The sequence below is a fragment of the Habropoda laboriosa genome, unplaced genomic scaffold (genome assembly GCF_001263275.1).
Source record: "Habropoda laboriosa isolate 0110345459 unplaced genomic scaffold, ASM126327v1 scaffold84, whole genome shotgun sequence".
Taxonomy (NCBI): Eukaryota; Metazoa; Arthropoda; class Insecta; order Hymenoptera; family Apidae; genus Habropoda; species Habropoda laboriosa.
This window is the reverse complement of record NW_017100202.1, coordinates 1,435,713-1,453,203: the sequence shown is the minus strand read 5'-3', so window position 1 is coordinate 1,453,203 and position 17,491 is coordinate 1,435,713. Positions and strand designations below refer to the sequence as shown.

At 32.5% G+C, this 17,491-nt stretch overlaps 3 protein-coding genes across 5 annotated transcripts in view; 1 reads left to right on the top strand and 2 right to left on the bottom strand.

The window, feature by feature from the left end:
- Positions 1 to 306, top strand: part of LOC108570432 — a 9,651-nt gene extending 9,345 nt beyond the window's left edge. The window contains 1 exon segment of the mRNA XM_017932291.1: positions 230 to 306. Coding sequence (XP_017787780.1) covers positions 230 to 306 — 77 coding nt within the window.
- A 1,142-nt stretch (positions 307 to 1,448) lies between these two features.
- Positions 1,449 to 12,426, bottom strand: LOC108570451 (laminin subunit gamma-1). Its single transcript, XM_017932313.1, has 25 exons — positions 12,264 to 12,426; positions 11,186 to 11,444; positions 9,644 to 9,945; positions 9,205 to 9,410; positions 8,795 to 8,898; positions 6,876 to 7,064; positions 6,460 to 6,685; positions 6,098 to 6,354; positions 5,784 to 5,956; positions 5,590 to 5,722; positions 5,284 to 5,508; positions 5,010 to 5,198; positions 4,749 to 4,934; positions 4,456 to 4,658; positions 4,153 to 4,368; positions 3,799 to 4,069; positions 3,555 to 3,733; positions 3,347 to 3,477; positions 3,171 to 3,281; positions 2,869 to 3,067; positions 2,558 to 2,795; positions 2,283 to 2,458; positions 2,021 to 2,203; positions 1,847 to 1,964; positions 1,449 to 1,745 (listed from the first exon to the last, which is right to left on the bottom strand). Exons 1-25 carry the CDS (start codon positions 12,414 to 12,416, stop codon positions 1,507 to 1,509), a joined length of 4,866 nt encoding a protein of 1,621 aa, XP_017787802.1. The 5' UTR covers positions 12,417 to 12,426; the 3' UTR covers positions 1,449 to 1,506.
- A 2,514-nt stretch (positions 12,427 to 14,940) lies between these two features.
- On the bottom strand, positions 14,941 to 17,491 carry LOC108570467 (rhythmically expressed gene 2 protein-like). Of its 3 annotated transcripts, none has more exons than XM_017932331.1 (3): positions 17,374 to 17,491; positions 16,085 to 16,382; positions 14,941 to 15,577 (listed from the first exon to the last, which is right to left on the bottom strand). In XM_017932331.1, exons 2-3 carry the CDS (start codon positions 16,367 to 16,369, stop codon positions 15,095 to 15,097), a joined length of 768 nt encoding a protein of 255 aa, XP_017787820.1. In that variant the 5' UTR covers positions 16,370 to 16,382; positions 17,374 to 17,491; the 3' UTR covers positions 14,941 to 15,094. The 3 variants fall into 3 exon arrangements, with proteins under 3 accessions (XP_017787820.1, XP_017787821.1, XP_017787822.1); XM_017932332.1 differs by lacking the exon at positions 17,374 to 17,491 and adding an exon at positions 16,497 to 16,620 and having other exon boundaries at positions 16,085 to 16,419; XM_017932333.1 differs by lacking the exon at positions 17,374 to 17,491 and adding an exon at positions 16,497 to 16,620.

The window sequence follows — 17,491 nt, the reverse complement described above, 5'->3', positions numbered from 1 at the left end:
AAATGTCTAGTGATGTTATAATGTGCTTTTTGAAGAATGCATGTTGAAAATAATGTACAATATTTACTGTTTGAAGAAGGGCCAAATATATAAGTATTAATTTTTCTTATACAGTATACAATATGTTACTCATTTAATTTTACCGTCGTTCATTGAACGATGATAAAATCTCTTGATTCTGACTTTTTTTATAAGTGACGCATGTGATGTTACTTTCCGTTTGTTTTAGATCGGAGACAATGGGTAGCCATTGGAGTGTTGACCGCTATATTGGTGTTTCTAATAATTTTATTTATAATTAAGTGAATCATTTGATTTCCTAGCTTTGTTAAGAATTTATTGGTTCTTCTTCATAGCATTTAGTCGAATGTGTTAAATTCTGTTTTAATAATAAATTATCGATAGCGATATTCTATGATTCATTATAATAAATACTTACAGTTATTATATTTTTGACAGGATCTTTATAAATTCCCCTCCCTAAATGCAGGTAATAATTTCATTAAAATATTCAGATATTTTTTTAAGGATTATGTTATGTATTGTACCTCACAATATTTAAGAAAAGAGGTAAATATTTCTTTATCATCAATCTATTCTAGTTATAGGTATTCATATTAATACATTGTATCACGTATTCTCCAATAATTGTTTATTTTTGTATTCATATTAGATATGTATCAGTATTTTATAAAAGTGTTACATTGTATATAAAAATGTTTTATAGTGATACATATTGTAAAATATATTTAGGCTTCCGTTCTCCTTTAGATTGTAAACATGTTTGTTTTCTTTAACATCTTATAAATAAGTCACACAATGTATTACATTCAATTTTGTATACTAAAAGTTAAAACTTGCCTTTTTTCGGAGGAACTTTCGAAGCTTTCTTAAAACTTAAGAAGGGACTTAAAAGTTATGGCAACTACAATAAACTGAACGTATATAGATACTATATACATGTTTGTACATAAGTACAAATAAGTTGTGTTCCAAAGACATTAAACGAATTGAATAATACAAATGGCCTGGTAATGATAACAGAGAGAAAATATGTCTACTATATAAAATCTTTGGTATAGGGATCATTATTGCAGTCGCTTGTATATATAAGCGCATGGTATTAATTTTTAAGAAAAAAATGCAATATCATATTCTAGATGATATGTTCAATAAAATGATTTAAATGTAAATGCACAAATAATATCATCTTGCTTGCCTGACAATGAACTAATATATAATATATTCTACCCTATTCAATTTTATCATGATTCCATAATCAAAATATTCTTTATGATTCTTGGAAAAAGTTGAAATATACAATGTCATATGTAAATTTTAAAAAGACGTATGGATAATTTTGCAACTATTATTTTAAACATATATTTATGCATTTTAAAATCTTTTTCAGTTTCCATTTTTTCTTCAATGCATATAAGGCACCTCTAGTGATATGAAAAATGGAACAATTGCATAATTAAGTATCGTATAGCTTTATAAAGTGTTTCATGATGGTTCGAGTCGCACACGATTGCTACATTTAGCAGGCAAAACTTTCCTTATTTCACTGATGTTGTCAACTTCCATTCTTAGTCTATTGACCTCGTCTTCATAATTCTTTACCCACTGTGATTGCAAATTTTTTGCATCCGTTAACGCTCGAATTCTTTGATCAAGATTTGCAGCGACAATTTCCTCTTCAGCTGCATTTAAGCGTTCTTCTAAGCGATTTAAGTCAGCATCATCTAAATTATTGTAGAAGTTTAATGTTAGTTGTTTAAACGTTTGATTTGTATGAGGAAGAATAAGTTAATTTAAATATAATGGAACAGAAAGAGGTAAACACCTATTTCTGGTAGATTTGCAAGTTCTTTTATAATTTCAGCTACTTCGGCTAAAGCTTTATCCACTTGGTTCGATGCTAGTGTTACATTGATCTTAGTTTGACCAACTTTGTGATTCGCCTAAAAAATATCAAATAATATAGCAATTACATTATTATGTAATTATGATATCTTACTTCTGTTGTAATATTTGTATCTTGACCACTTTGAATTTCGTATTTTTTCATCATGAAATCTGTAATATCAACTCTCTGATGTAATTTCTCGGCTTCGTTTCCTACACGAAGTGCCTCTATTTTAGTTTTATTTGCCTCAATTCTAACGGCGTTTGCTTTTGCACTAGCTTCTTCTGCGTATGTCTAATGTAAACATATTTTGTATTCAATAGGCAGTCAATTATATGTATTATACTATATAATGAGAGAACATTTAATATACCTGAGCATCTTGTGCTTTTTTACGAGCATATTCGGCATTATCTTCAGAACCTTTTAATATTTCCTCAGCCTCCGCAGCATGTTCCATCGCATTTTCAATTAATTCTTTAATATTTACTATGTTCCCTAAAGCATCTTGAGCTTTAATACGTTCGCGCTCTACTTCAGCATGAAATTCTGAAAGTAACATCACAGTTGGGAAATACGATCTTTCTTTTCTTTCAAAGAAAAAATTTTATTATTCTTATTAATAAAAATAATAAAAAAGATATATACCGCTCAATTTTTTCAATGTTTCCTGAGCTTCTTTTAATGTTTGATCACCACGTTTTACAGCATCATCTACTTTTTCATTTGCACCATCTAATTCGGCTAAAAGTTCAGCAGTAGATGTCTGTTGATCTTGCACTTTTTCTATTAATTCTTCACTTTTTCTTACTTTCTCCGCCATTTCTATCAGAAGACTTTCATTCTCATCTAATAATAACTGTGCTTGTTCTTTCAATCGCAGCCCCTATAATGTATTTTATTATTGATATGTTGATGTGTTATCAATAACAATAATGTTTGTTACAATTTAAATTTACCTCGTTATTCAAGTTATCAATTTGATTTCGTAACTGATCGATGTCAACAGGTGGAAGTGTCAAATCCAGAATCAATAGATCTATTGCTTCTTGTGAAACAGTGGATGATTTAGTGGCTGCTATGCTGGTAAGATTTCTCACGTCATTCATACGATGCTCCAGTAACTCTAATTTGTTTTCCAACCCTCTAATATCGTCACTATATATGAAATAAATTTTTCAAAGAAGTATATTATAAATAAACTGATTTAGAAAAAATATCAATACAAATACCAATACTAGAGTAAGAAATAAATACGTACGTCATATTAGTGTATTTTGCTATAGCTTTTTTTGCAAGTGTATAAGCTTCTATTGTTGTAGTTCGAGCTTGTTCCGCTAATACATGGATCTTCTTTGCTTCATTAACATTTCTGTAAGCACAGGATATTATAAATTGTAATTAAATCTTCAAAATTTATAAAATTAATTTACTTACATGTCAGCTGAACTACGTGCTTCTTGCGCAATTGAAGTCATTTGTTTGTTCTGTTGACCAACTTGATCTGCACGCGATTTTGCGTCACTTAATGCAGTTGCTCCATCGGTGGCCAGATAATCTTCTGCATCCTAGAATTTCAAACAAAATTCAAATTCAGTACTCTAATTTCTATAAATTTCATATTCCATATCAATATTATTCGTACAGTTAATTGAGCGTGTATCTTGTCAAGCACTTTTTCGGCTTCATCGATGTTCATCAAACCTTCTGAAGTAGTTTTATGTGCTTCAGAAGCAGTCAAGTTTACGGTTTGTGAAATTTCGCCAATTTCATTTAATTGATCACGTAATTCATCAAGTTGCTCAACCAAGGTCTTGTTTTCACCTGAAACATTTTCTTGTACAATCTCATTCAAATAAAGAGTAAACAATTAAACAAATTATACTTACTACCAGATCCTTGTTTGGCGATTTGCAAAAGATTTTTTACTTTATCCTGAATGTTCTTCAATTCTTTCTCGAAGTCCGAATCCTTTATAACAGTTGGGCTACTGTTAATTTTTTTAAGCGTATTTTCCAATTTGGCTAAGCGTTCCCTATGATTATTAGCCGCAGCTTGAACAAGATTGTAACAATCAGGACAGTCTACACATCCATTTTGTCTGTTATGTTTGTTTTCTTTGCAACGATCACAACGTCTTCCTTCTACATTGTGTAGGCACTATAATATAAGAATAAATTATTACTATAGCGAATTGTTAGAAGTTTTACTTTTTATTAAATATATGTATATATCAAACATACTGGACACTGCCCACTAGCATCACACTGCAGGTCTTGAGAACCGATAGTGTCACAATCACATGATTTACAACCTTCTCTGCTAAATCCATATTGATAAGGAACACACGCGTCACAATGTTGGCCGGTAACACCAGGTCTGCATTCACATTGACCAGTAACAGGATTGCAAGTACGATTGTACGAACCTTCAGAATCACAATTGCAAGGTGCACATCCCTAAAACATATGCATATAATTATCATGTAATTTAGGCAACGAACATTCGTTCTTCATTTGTGGAACGGTTATAGGAATTTGTAATACCTCTCCACTTAAAATATGATAATATCCTTCTTCACATTTATCACAATTTCGGCCGATTACGTGAGATTTGCACATACAATGCCCTGTTAACTGATTACAAGGTGCTACTCTACCATAATCAAGTTCAACAGTACCTGGCGGGTAACACTGGCATACTTTACATCCATCTTCTTTTCGATCAGACAATGCATCTCCATAGTAACCTATTGAATATTAGAAAGAAATATTATTAGCTGTAATATTCTTAAAATATGCTAAATAAATAAGAGTTGCACGGTATATACTACATGTACCTGAAAGACATTCATCACAATGAAAACCAGCTGTGTTATTTACACACTTCAAACATTCACCAGTTTCGTGATTACAATTACGCACAGCATTCAAATCGATATTGTTGTTACAGTCACAAGGTCTGCAAGCTATACCCTTTTCAGGACTTCCAAAGTATCCATCCGAGCATGTTTCACATCTAGGTCCTAAACAAAAGATAACATAAATAAAATTGTGTTTTTACAAGAAGATATAAATTCATATGAAGCCTTTATTTTTACCTGTTCTACCCAATGGACATTCGGAGCAAATCGGATCCGGATTATTACCAAGCAATATGCAAGGTCCATTGTCAGGGCAAGGACATGGTTTACAATCATCGGATGTACCCTTCAACGAATGACCATAATATCCACGCTTACACAATTCACAATTACTACCAGCGGTATTATGTTGACAAATACACTGTCCTAAAGTAAATGAGATGACAAACACTCAGATATAAAAATATATTTCGACATGAGTTTCTATTGTAAATATACTCTAAATAAATACCAGTTTCGGCTTCACAAATATCTGCGTGGCCATTGCAATTACAAGGTACACAAAGGGCGAAAGGACCACCATTTGGCGGGTCATGATGGAATCCAGGTGCACACGATTCACAAAATTGGCCTACATAGCCATTTGGACACTGACAGTGCTCCACCCAATCAGCGGGTTTACCAGCAGCTCCACGGTGAGCTGTCTCCAGCTTAACGTCATCTAAGAATCCTCTACCTGTAGAAAATAAAGCTAAATGTATCAGAAACTTCATTAACATAAACGTCGGTTTTCGTGTAGAAATCATTGCCAAAGTACCTTGATGCGTGTAAGTGCCACGAATTTTAATAGAAGTTAAGTTTGACAAAACAGACATGAAAGCACGGGAAGACAGACGAGGTTCCCAGCCATAATTAGGATGTTCGTGCAATTTAAAACGATACTCTTGAGGCTGAAATAATTTTCTATGAATTAGTAAACCATACATTTTATCATTTTGTTGCTTCACTTACTGTTACGGTAGGCAAACGGTTATCCTGCCCGAAAATCGGCTGTGTAATTTGTTCACCATTTCCACCTTCCAGTATTATATCACGAGCAGTAGGTGCAGGACCAGCTTCCCCAATTCTCAGAATAAACAATAAGTCTTGATTATAAGATGCTCGTTGATCACCGAGGAATCTATCTGCGTATAATTAAATTCTTCGTTAACGTTTTCAATAATAGGACATAACGTTCCATTATGCTTGTTTGTTGTACAAATTTTAGTTTTTGATATCTTTATTAAAAAAAAACAAATGCACAAACTTTGGATGATTATATTTACCAGGTGCAACAAAATAGACGTTGTCTCGATCTAGTGCTGTAGCAGATATCGTTTGAGTAACAGGATCGTAATGAAGCGGTATCGGGTTACCAGCTACGGTAGCTGTCCATCGTTCAGCTGCCCTCACGAACATACTCTCGATTACAATTTTAGAATAGCCAGTTGCCGGTCTACACACTGAGGAATGACCATAGCAAAAACATGGTGTACAACCGAAATCATTGTCCATCGCAAGATTGAAAAATCCTGGTTTACATCTGTTTTTATAATAGACACAGTATTAGCGAATTTATATTTACTATTTCAGTTTTTATTTTTGAAACATATTGCCATTAAAAGTTTCAACATATCAATATACTAACACTCGACAACGCTTTCCTTCAACGTTCTCTTTACAAGTGCAGACACCGTTAATAGGATCACAGTTTTGTTTATTCGCAAAGGATCCGGCTACATTACATTCGCAAGATGTACAACCATACGAGCCAAAATTATAATAATTCACTGCACAACGATCACATTTATCACCCGTTACACCAGGCTTGCACTGACATTTTCCTTCGCTGTTACATTGCAAACTTCTCGAACCTGTAAAATAGTATTAAATAATCATTTGCTGTTCATTTTTCTACATTGTAAGTCGTGATCAATTTTTAGTCTCCCTCTCACGTGGATATTTTAACAGAAAATTAAAACGTAACAGAATTAATCAAAGTGACTTAGTATTACAGTTGTGTCAGTTTTAAAATGAGAATGACGAAAAGAAACATCCGTTTACCGATTTCGTGGCAGTTGCAGGCGATGCAATAATTGTCTTCCGGTCGCTGGTAAAAATTTTCCCGGCAACGTTCGCAATTCGCGCCGTCTCGATTAGCTCGACAATCCAGGCAGTGACCACCATGTCCAGAAGCCTTATACAGTTCCTTATCGAAGTAACATCTCTCCGAGTAACCATTGCAATTGCAGGCTAAAAAATAGTGACGCGATATCAAACGAGATAAAATTCACCATTAGTCAAACATTCTTAATTTATTTTAAGGTAATAAAATAATAAATCCAGAAAATTCTTCCTAATAGCGTAATATTTTTTTAAAAAGTGAATAACAACATTATCTAGATATTTACTGGATCCTGAGTACCATGGAAGAATTCCATCCCATCGTGATGAAGTACAGATCATTGCATACACGAGTATCAAACACGCGATTGATCTCATTTCAGACGAACGCTTCATTATAAATATTATAAATAAGAAAAGAAAAAAAAGGGAAAATAATTTTTTTTTTCTCAACTGTTATCACTTTTCATCTAAACTGAACATTCATCTCAAGTACCAAAACTTTCCCATTAGACAGATGTATTTTATACTTTCAGTAAACAATTTACAAAATATAAAATATAATGTATATTTAAGAATTAATAATCGTGATCTTTTCAACAATATCTTTACTGTTCGTTCACATCGATTACTCCATAGGAAATCGATTATCGAAGGCAATGAACCATTAAAATTTTCGATGCAACATTGACGTTCCATTAATGGCGAACGTTGGATTCGATCGCGATGAATAAAATCAAGATTCTGTTTTCTCGTTGAAATGAAACCAATCGCACAGTTACGCGACCTGATTAACGCTATATAATAAACGTTCGCTTGTATCGCGGTATCTTGAGCACTGAGCTCACGGTCTACAGAAAAGCTGCATTGTGTGCCCCTGCATTGCCAACAATCCCCACTTCAGAACAAGCAATGAACGTAAAAGGTAAAGCTGGTTAGGTAATGCCAACGTGATCGTGAACGCAAACTCTCTTCTGTCGCTCAGAAAGGTGATACCCACAATGCTGAAGAAATGTTTCACCCTTATACGATATATGTACTTTCATATTTAACACGATGATATATTGTAATAATACGTTACGTTAGATCAGTAGAACTCATACTTCTTAATTTAACGATATCATTGTTAGCTTATTGAACACCGGGATCTGTGCTTTTAAGTATAATGGCACATTTGTCTTTGGACAGAAGCGCTGACATCGGTGACATCGGCATCTTGATGACAAAGAAGATGTATTATGACGTAGTTATAATATAAATACATAAAATAATAAAAGAAGTTACATTTGTTATCTTTCAGATTTGTACATTTTTTTAGGAAACAATATTGATGTCCCTGATTTAATTTAATTGCTCATTTGTATAATAAAGCTGTAGAATGACATTTCTTTTTTAAACTAAATAATAATTTCTTTTTCTTTTCTTCTTTATTAAAAAGAAAATAACTTTTTTTTCCATAAATTATTTTCTTGCTTTGCCAGAAGTTAGACGTAAAAGATTTCAAAAATTGTGTATAAATTTGTCGGTTACATCGCTGTTAACAGTTTTAAATAATGGCTAAATGGAAATGTGATTAACGGCAGTGGTAAGTCATAAGCTCTGGTCACCGAATATGGAACGTAAAAGACGGCAGTTTGAAGAGCAGGTTTGCCAAGGCCCACCTACACACTGATCAAGATACCGATCCTTCAAACAGATTCTTTCATCGTTTACACTCCCCAATGAACGTGTGGGTGCGTACGAATAGGCACACATACACGCGCACATAGTTTTATCTCATCAATTAGTTTCTCATACAGACATTAAACGATATTTTGTAAATTACATTATAAAAAGTTATTCGAACGTTTAATACTTACGTCTACATTCGTGCGCATCTGTAGTGGTGGCTCGTCCCCATGGTACATCGTTGTAAAATGGCAAACACTCGTTACAGTCTGGGCCTGCAGTATTATGCTCGCATCTGAGAAAAATTAAATTTGCTCGCTTTACAGAAATTTTCACATCAAAATAACAAAATAGGAAAAAGTTAATAAAGAATGTAACATAAGTATGTTTGAAAATCACACAATAAAAAAAAGAAATAGGATACTGAATTATAGAATCCTTTTGAACTATGCAAAATCAATATTCAAAAAACCATCAGAGTGATTCCAGTTTATATTTGCTGTTCTGCAAAATACACGTGTAAGCGTTTAATAATATTTAACCAGCCATTTCATGTAAAAAAAAAAAAAGAAAAAAAGTACACATCTATAAATTATCTTACCTACATACTCTGCGAGTTTTTCCATCCACGCTGGTACTGTTTACACATTCTCCAGCGTGGCCATTGCAGGCGCAACGTGCTCCAACGGCGACGTCAGCGATCGCATAGTAGTAGGATTTTAGTACATGATCATCGCCAAAAACTTCGTCACCGAACGTATTAAATCCGTCTAGAGTAATCCTTAAATCAGTCGCTTGCACCCATTCCTTAAAACCAGAAAAAAAAAACATTCACCATTTATTCAACCTTTTTAATAACAATCATTTTGTAATGATTTCACAGCTTCCCCTTATTCCATAGTAATTAAAATACACATAACAAAGATAAAATGTACTTTTATCTTTAATACACAAAATTGCACAACTCGTTTCTGTAAGGCATATAATTGTTAACGAGATAAAGAATTTTTTTAAGAAATGATAAATTAACAAAACAATACCTGCAAAGCTGGATTAGTTTCGAAATGGTAGGCCGAAGGTCGACCTTCCAATGTCGAGTATGCGACGGTACCCTTTGTCAAAGGCGATATATCGGAATAGGCCGAAGTACATAATACCCTGGTATCATTGCCTCGTACAGTCTCTAGCGAATCTGGTAGATCATAAGTATCCCTACAGCTTGCGGAATAAAACTGATATGGTTCCCAGGGTGATTTCTCGACTCTCCTCTTGTAGATGCCCCAACTTTCTGGACGAGGCGACTCGAAAAGTACTCTCACGTAAGTTATATCGAACGTCTTTCCTATAATCGTTCCGAACAAAAAAGTATGAGAAATCGACAAACATTGAAATATAAAAATTACCATCATAGATTTGTATTTATTCGATATATTAAAGGTTATTATAAATCGAATTTTCTAACGAAAAGATATATATTCATTAAATAATTAGAAATAATAAGTATAAGTACGAGTAAATGTTTCTAAAGGGAAGACTATTTAAGTGACACCGGAATTACTGTATGAAATGAACGGATTCTACGCCACTGCAATTCTTCGCCGTAAAGCCAGCGGGGTGCAAGTGGTTGATTCTTTCGTAAATGAACATGTGGTGCACAAGCATAGATTCTATGTTCTTCTCATTTTTAAGAAGCTTCAACTATTATCCGCATTCTCGTAGTACACTGCTTAAACCAGTTTACATGTTCACTGCAATTATTTATAGAACATTATTTATGTAATAAAATTATTTCGCGGTTAAAAATCGTTTAAAATATATAACACTGACAAAACCTCATGCTTAACAGTGTTATATGTTGGAGAAGTTTAAAAGAGTACCTTCTAACCGGCAGACGCTATTAGCGGTTTCTAAAGTTGCAACATTAATATTCTAAGAAAAATTAAAATTTACCGCAACATTTTTGAATACTAACTAACAAACATTGAAAATAATTATAAATCACGACTAGATGTAAATATGTCGATAGAATTATAAATGTTTACAGTATGTAAGAAAAGTTACTTTTAAAGCGATCTATAAAGTGCAATGTTTTTAATGGTAAACAATTACGTCGAAAAAGGGAAACTTAAAAAATAAAATATTAACACTCGTACTGTGACTCTAGCCTATATGTGTTTCTTCAACGGTTCGTGGTTCCGAGAATTATCTCATCGCGCACGCATCCTGATAGATAAGGATGTTAAAATGGAAAAAGAAGAACAGAGGTGGTGGGAGAAAGAAAGTGACAAACATTGAGGACGTGTTAAAAGTTCATCGCGTATACCGATGAATGAACTCCCTTTCTGTATACGCAGTTTAACATTCACTAACTTTATCTACCCTAATTCTACGAACAGTGATCTCAATTAACGTGATCTATGTTACGCTACATCTGAACTAAACTAGAGTACTCGATAGATTACGGAAATTCTGCAAGTTAATACAGAATTCTACATAGCTTGTTATAACTATAATTATGTTAATAATTAAACTATTATTTGAAGAAAAAATGAAACAAAAAAACATCTTTTATCATATCATACCTAAGGGAAGAGTGAGATTCACTTGATTCGGATATTCAATGCCCTCGTACATTGTTTCTGACTGCCACCAGGTCGCATTGTCGTTATTATCGCGATCGGTAAGAAAGCGTGCCGGATGATCTCCGTACTTGCATATTTCGCAAGACTTCTTTTGAACACCAGTCTGTTTACAAAATTCTGTTGGCCGTTCCTGCCCACACGTGTTCGTTGCTTCCATAAGCACATTGAACGCCGCATTCTCGAAAGGTGGTATACACCTCTACAACACACACACATTCAAGAATATCGTTTATTTAATAAAAACAACATTTTCATTGCAAAACTTAACAGATCGAATCACTCTTGTTTCAAATTTTACACGTGGATTTTTTTTTAAATAAAATTTGGAAATTCCAAGTTAGATTTGTTGTCATCCTAATATATTATAGTGAAAGGCATAAATTGTATTAAAGTAGGGCCACCTGAGGCGTCAATATCCGCAGGTAATTTCCGTCCCAGGTAGCTTGGTGTAATATTTCCTACAAAGTTCTTTGTACAGACGTTTGAACGCCTCGTGGAAAAATTTGACTACCTTTATTTTACACTTTCAGTAAATTCAAATGTTTAAAATTCATTTAAACAGTATGTACGATTAAAATTAAGTAAGTGAATAAATATAAAGTAAATGTAAAAAATGTGGCTAGGTTCGGTATTTTAATGCTAGAATTTTTGAAATTCTCAGAGTGTAGTGGAACGTCTGCTTAATTTTATCTTTCTATAGTTATCGTCGAAAGTTGATGTAACTTCGAACCTTCAAGTTGATAACCTAATGTAGTAATATCCTCCGAAAAATCGAAATTCTAATGACTAAGAACAAACAGAAGTCTGTTCATGCTAGTATTTATATTCCTATTTAGTATAACCAAACCATTCATTATTTAAATAGAATAAAATTTTCATTATCAAATTTCCCTTTTTTTTTTTACTAAATTCAAATTTCACATAATTATGATATATTTCCAAAAATATAAAGATTACTAAATTATTATTCGTCTATCTAATTCTATAAATGGAAAAAGAATAAAAAAAAGATACGAACCTGTGGTTTTCCATTATCATTGTAGCATTTATCGTCTCCTCGATTGTTGGGGTATCGATTATACGATTCTTCGGAGGGATCAGGTTCCGCAAATACTGCGATCAAGCAGATTGCAAGTAACATTAACATTCTCTTGTGCCTTCCACGCGTCATATTTGAACTGTATTAGGTGAGCCTTCTTTGTTGTAATTTCTATTCACTTTCTTCAATAAAAATGCGTAAATCCGTAGAATGAAAACTCTCACTTTTCCGATTTTCTTTGAAGGTTAGGGTGAGCACTGATTCTTGATCAGGTTCATCGGCAACAAAGAGATCCCCAACAATAATTTTTATTTTTTACTGCCGAGACCGCATTCCGCGAACACTTCTTGCCTTCTTATCTGCCTAACGTTCATTAATCTTAATATTAGTCTTCTGAATAATTACTGATTCTTGGTATATTAAACTTAATATATACAGTTTCATAAAAATAAAAACCGAACAGTAATTCTGTATTTTTTGTGTTTTATATTTAATGATTGAGAATTTTTCGATAGCAATTTTATCGTTACAATGGCAATGTGCATACAAAATGAATGTCATATGAAAATTATGCTGCTACATTAATGTAAAATCACAAAATGTGCTATGACATAAAGTGAAGTCATAATTGAAATTGTATATTGTAATTTTATATACTACGATACGTATATGACAGATCTGTTAGCAGACCTAATAATTTTTAATTCAAAATAAAGTTCTTCCATGATATTGCATAGATGGCGTTTGTTCGAATAATGAAACTCACTCTTATAATTTTTCAAATTTTCTCAATTAAAAAACTACATTCAACGATATTTTGTCTTTGAACTTCATTCTTTGCCGCCTATTCGGAATTTCGTAAAATAAATACGCATGTGTTTTCCCTCAATCACACATTTCGGTACACGAATCACGAGTGGCGATTTGAATAAACAATTTATAAAATATAATCTAAAGATCAAATTATTCATTTACGTTCACAGCTTTACAGAAAATCAAGGAAAACGATTTAAACTAGAAATTATCTTGCGTCTCTTACTAAGAAAACAATAAGATCTGCAGATAATTAACATTCACATTTGTTTAAAACACAAACCGACCGCGAATTGTTCACTGATTTGTCGATAAACGGAATTCACACGAGTATCGCGAATTTTCGAAACTGAGAAATAAATTCACGTTCTAACCTCTTCAACCGACAGAAGACTGGAAAACCATGAAGAAAGCCTCTCTCCAAGCGACAGCTCACTGAGAAACTGAACGAGAGGAGTCGTGAGTGAGGCTGTGGGGAAGTGAGTGTCTGATGCCGAGCGTTTGTGGTGGTAACACGCTGCCACTCGTGGTAGAAAGTGCAGGCCAAGAATTGGCTAAAAAAAATGTAGCGGTGTGGTCGTGTTAGGGTTACATTCCGTATATTATTATTAACAGTACACGCAAACACACAATAGCAAATTACCATTCACTTGGCGTATATATTTAGAATGTTTTAAAGTAGATAAAACTTCGATTAAAAATTTGTTTTTATCCCGTACCGCTATATTGTAATTATTTGTCGATAAGTATCTGTGATATTGTGCAGCAATTCAGTTTTAAATTGTAATTATAAAAAAAATATGTTTTAAGAATTGGAAAATTTATCGTTAATATTAATTAATGCGTATAAATTTCAATGAATTTAAATGCAATGAAAAATGTAATGGATTTTTATTCTTGTGAATTGATAATTATAGATCATTTTCGTAGAACTCGTGAACAGTAATTCATATCTTGCTAGAACGGAAGTGAGAAAGATTACTGTGGAAACGATGACATCTTCCTACTACTACTATCAGTGCTGCGGTAATTTAGAGTATTCCAAATGTCGCTTTATATTATTTTTATTAATTTTTTTTTAAATGAAAAATAAGGAAATGTAAAATTATATTGATAAAATTGTTATAAAAATATAACATTAATGATGTTATGGTAAGCGACGAATATTTTATAGAAAAAAGGTTGAATATGTAATTGGTAGTAAAATCGATGTGTATTAACAAATTTTTTGTGTATAAAAATTATACAGTATTTATAATTCGCTAGTCATCGTTTCGGGAAATGCTGAAACAGTTATCTTTTTATCAGTATAAATTCACGTATGTGTTCACGATTCTTTAATAAGTAGCCGTTTAACTATTATTAATACGACTTGATATCTAGTTGATGAAAAATGTCATTAATTTATAAATTTACAAATTGATGCGAATATATATTAAAAACTGCAGGAGCATACAACAATTACAGTTGTATAAAAGTATAAGTATGTATTTAATGTATATTAAAATATACGTTTTTCACATCGTCTTTTACTATTATTGACATTAACAATATTATTATATCATTAAATATCTATTACTTCATATACTTTAATACAAACATATACATAAATTACTACTAACAATCACACACATAAAATAAAAATATATAACATCAGTTACTTCTTAAATTATATTTCTTCAAAGTTGTTGCTAATCTCGTATATATTTGTCGAGTACAGTTTCAACACACATTACATCCATAAACACAAGCGTTATGATATACGTCAATTCACTATTCGGCAATGCAAGATGTCATAGTTTAAACTTTATAAAATATGTTGTGAAGAACTATATATTTGGCGTTCAATTTTATCAACGTCGAGTAAATATATTAACAATGTTGACAAGTTTTCGTATTAATCATTGATCAATAATTAAATTCATACTTCATCGTTACAGTAGCGCCTGAACTTAACGATTCAAATATGTACTATATTTCAAGTTCATTCCGTCAAACTATGCGCACTGCATATCCCTATTGAGAAGTGTCGAAAGATGTATCCTCAAATCTCGAAGATTTCTAAACACGTCTTCAGTAGGGACTTTTTTTTCACTCGTGGTATCGCTATCATGCTGAATGAGAAGAGCGTTCCAATTAGAATTTTTCGCGCCAATGTAGTCGTTATTGACAGAATCGCCAATATGTATCGCTTCTTGGGGAGCCACGTCGATTCTGTGTTGTTCCTTTGTTAATCTGAGCGCTTCGTCGAATATTGAGGTGTCTGGTTTCTCCACGCCGAAATCGTAGGACGTTAAAACGAAGGAAAAGTAAAACCGTATCCTCGTGTCCTCGAGTATCGCTTCCAATCTCTCATCGAAATTGGATATCACCCCCAATATCAGGCCTCTTTTTTGAAGATACTCCAGTAATTCGATCGTGCCCGGATACTTGTGCCAGCACATGCTCGTGCCGTAGCAACTTATCAAATTGTTAGCAACCTATGGGTCACAACGATAAATGGGTCATCGATAGTAGGTACAAGTTTGGTTAAATGAACTAATTCAGACTTTTCACATTTTTTTCTTGTTGACCTTCTTTTTTTTTCTTTTCCTGACAATGCTTACTCTATTTTATGTTTGTTTCGTCTCATAAATGAAGAATTAAAAATCAAAATTAGCAAGAATTAATACAAAAAGTTAATTTACGGAAAATGATAAAAAATTAGTAACAAAATAAACAGTAAATATAAATGATTTATATTTATTTTATCAATTTAATTATACTAGCTATGAAATGTAATCCGTCTCTAGATATACTAATCTAAATTACAATAAATAATACCTTTAAACCACATTGACTTACAGTGGATAAATATTTTTGCAAAATCATATCAGAATAATCGTTGTTCGTTAAACAAATATTAAATAAGAACAGATTAAACGAAATATTTGTTTCGCTCGTTTGATACTAAACTGTAGATTCCTGATATTGTATTAATTTATTACCTTATCCAAAGTAGCATCTGAAACAGAACTATGTTGGTCTTTGAAAACATTATGAACTATCTGCCGCCACCAATTTTCCCATCCAATGCCTGTGTGCTTGCCGTAAATTGGATGTTCGAGACTAAGTCTATGAAAGTTGTTTTTGAAGCTTCGCGCCAATTTGCGTGAATCAACTGACAGGCCGTGTTGGGAACCAATTTCAGCGTAATATTCCTCTAACTTCGTCATCAGTAACGTACCGGTCACATCGAACGTAATTAGTCGCGGCCGGACGAGCTTTATCATTATTAAACCTTGTCTACGAAAAAGGACAACAAATATCTAAAACACTGCTCCTATGTTAACAGTAAACGATCAACAAAATTACACTCGTTTCGCGTCACGAACAGTACTACCAATCGATCTTACATACGAGAACTTTTTTAACAACTCCAGCTCCGCCAGAAGATAACAATGAAATCGTTCAAATTTTGACAAATAAAAGTATTAGTTTGATACTACTTCCAACATTATGTTTCACATATACTTCATGTTTGCTTCGTTGTCCAAATGTGTCGACTATTTATAGTGATACGTGATATTAGTGCTAAGTATTTATTTTTGTTATGATTAAAAATGTTCAGAAATAAGTAAATTAAAGAAACTGGCCTATAAAAGAACAACTATGCGAAGAAAAATAAACTGTGCAATAGATTTGTCAGTTAAGCCCCCATACCTCATCGTAGAAGAACAAAAATATGACGACTATTCTCACGCCGCTAACACGTGACATTTACGTGAAAAAGCATACAAACTATACTAACGTTACATGTATCTTTTATCAACATCTTTTTATAATAGATTTTAGTTAATAATATTGTATATTTTTTATTCTTTTAGAACAGGTTTTAATTAACAAATTATAATATTTCATATTACAAAATTTTGTTAAGCAATGACAACAATATACATATTTACTCTGAATAAGTTGTTTTGAACAATATTCGTTGTACCTGTGCTATAAAAGACAATTCACCATATATCATCATACTTACCTTTGAATGTGAAGATCCTATAGTTTTTATGTGAATAAGAAATATACTATTATTGGACAGATACTATATTCTCAAAAAGAATTGTTATTAAACAATAAATTTGTTGGAATAAGTATAATTGTGAGATGAAAAATACGAAAGTAACACGCTTTACAGAAACAGATTGAATCAGTAAGCACCTTAATTATTAGTAATGCAAACTTTGATAACGGCAATAAAGATTGCACAGATATTTTCAAGTTACGTATACTTTACCGAAAAAACGCATGCACATGTCACACAATACAATGATGTAAGAAAAGTTGTGCGAAATTTATATACAATGTTTTAATCAATATTTAACAATTGGAATAAGTACATAATACTTCTCGCC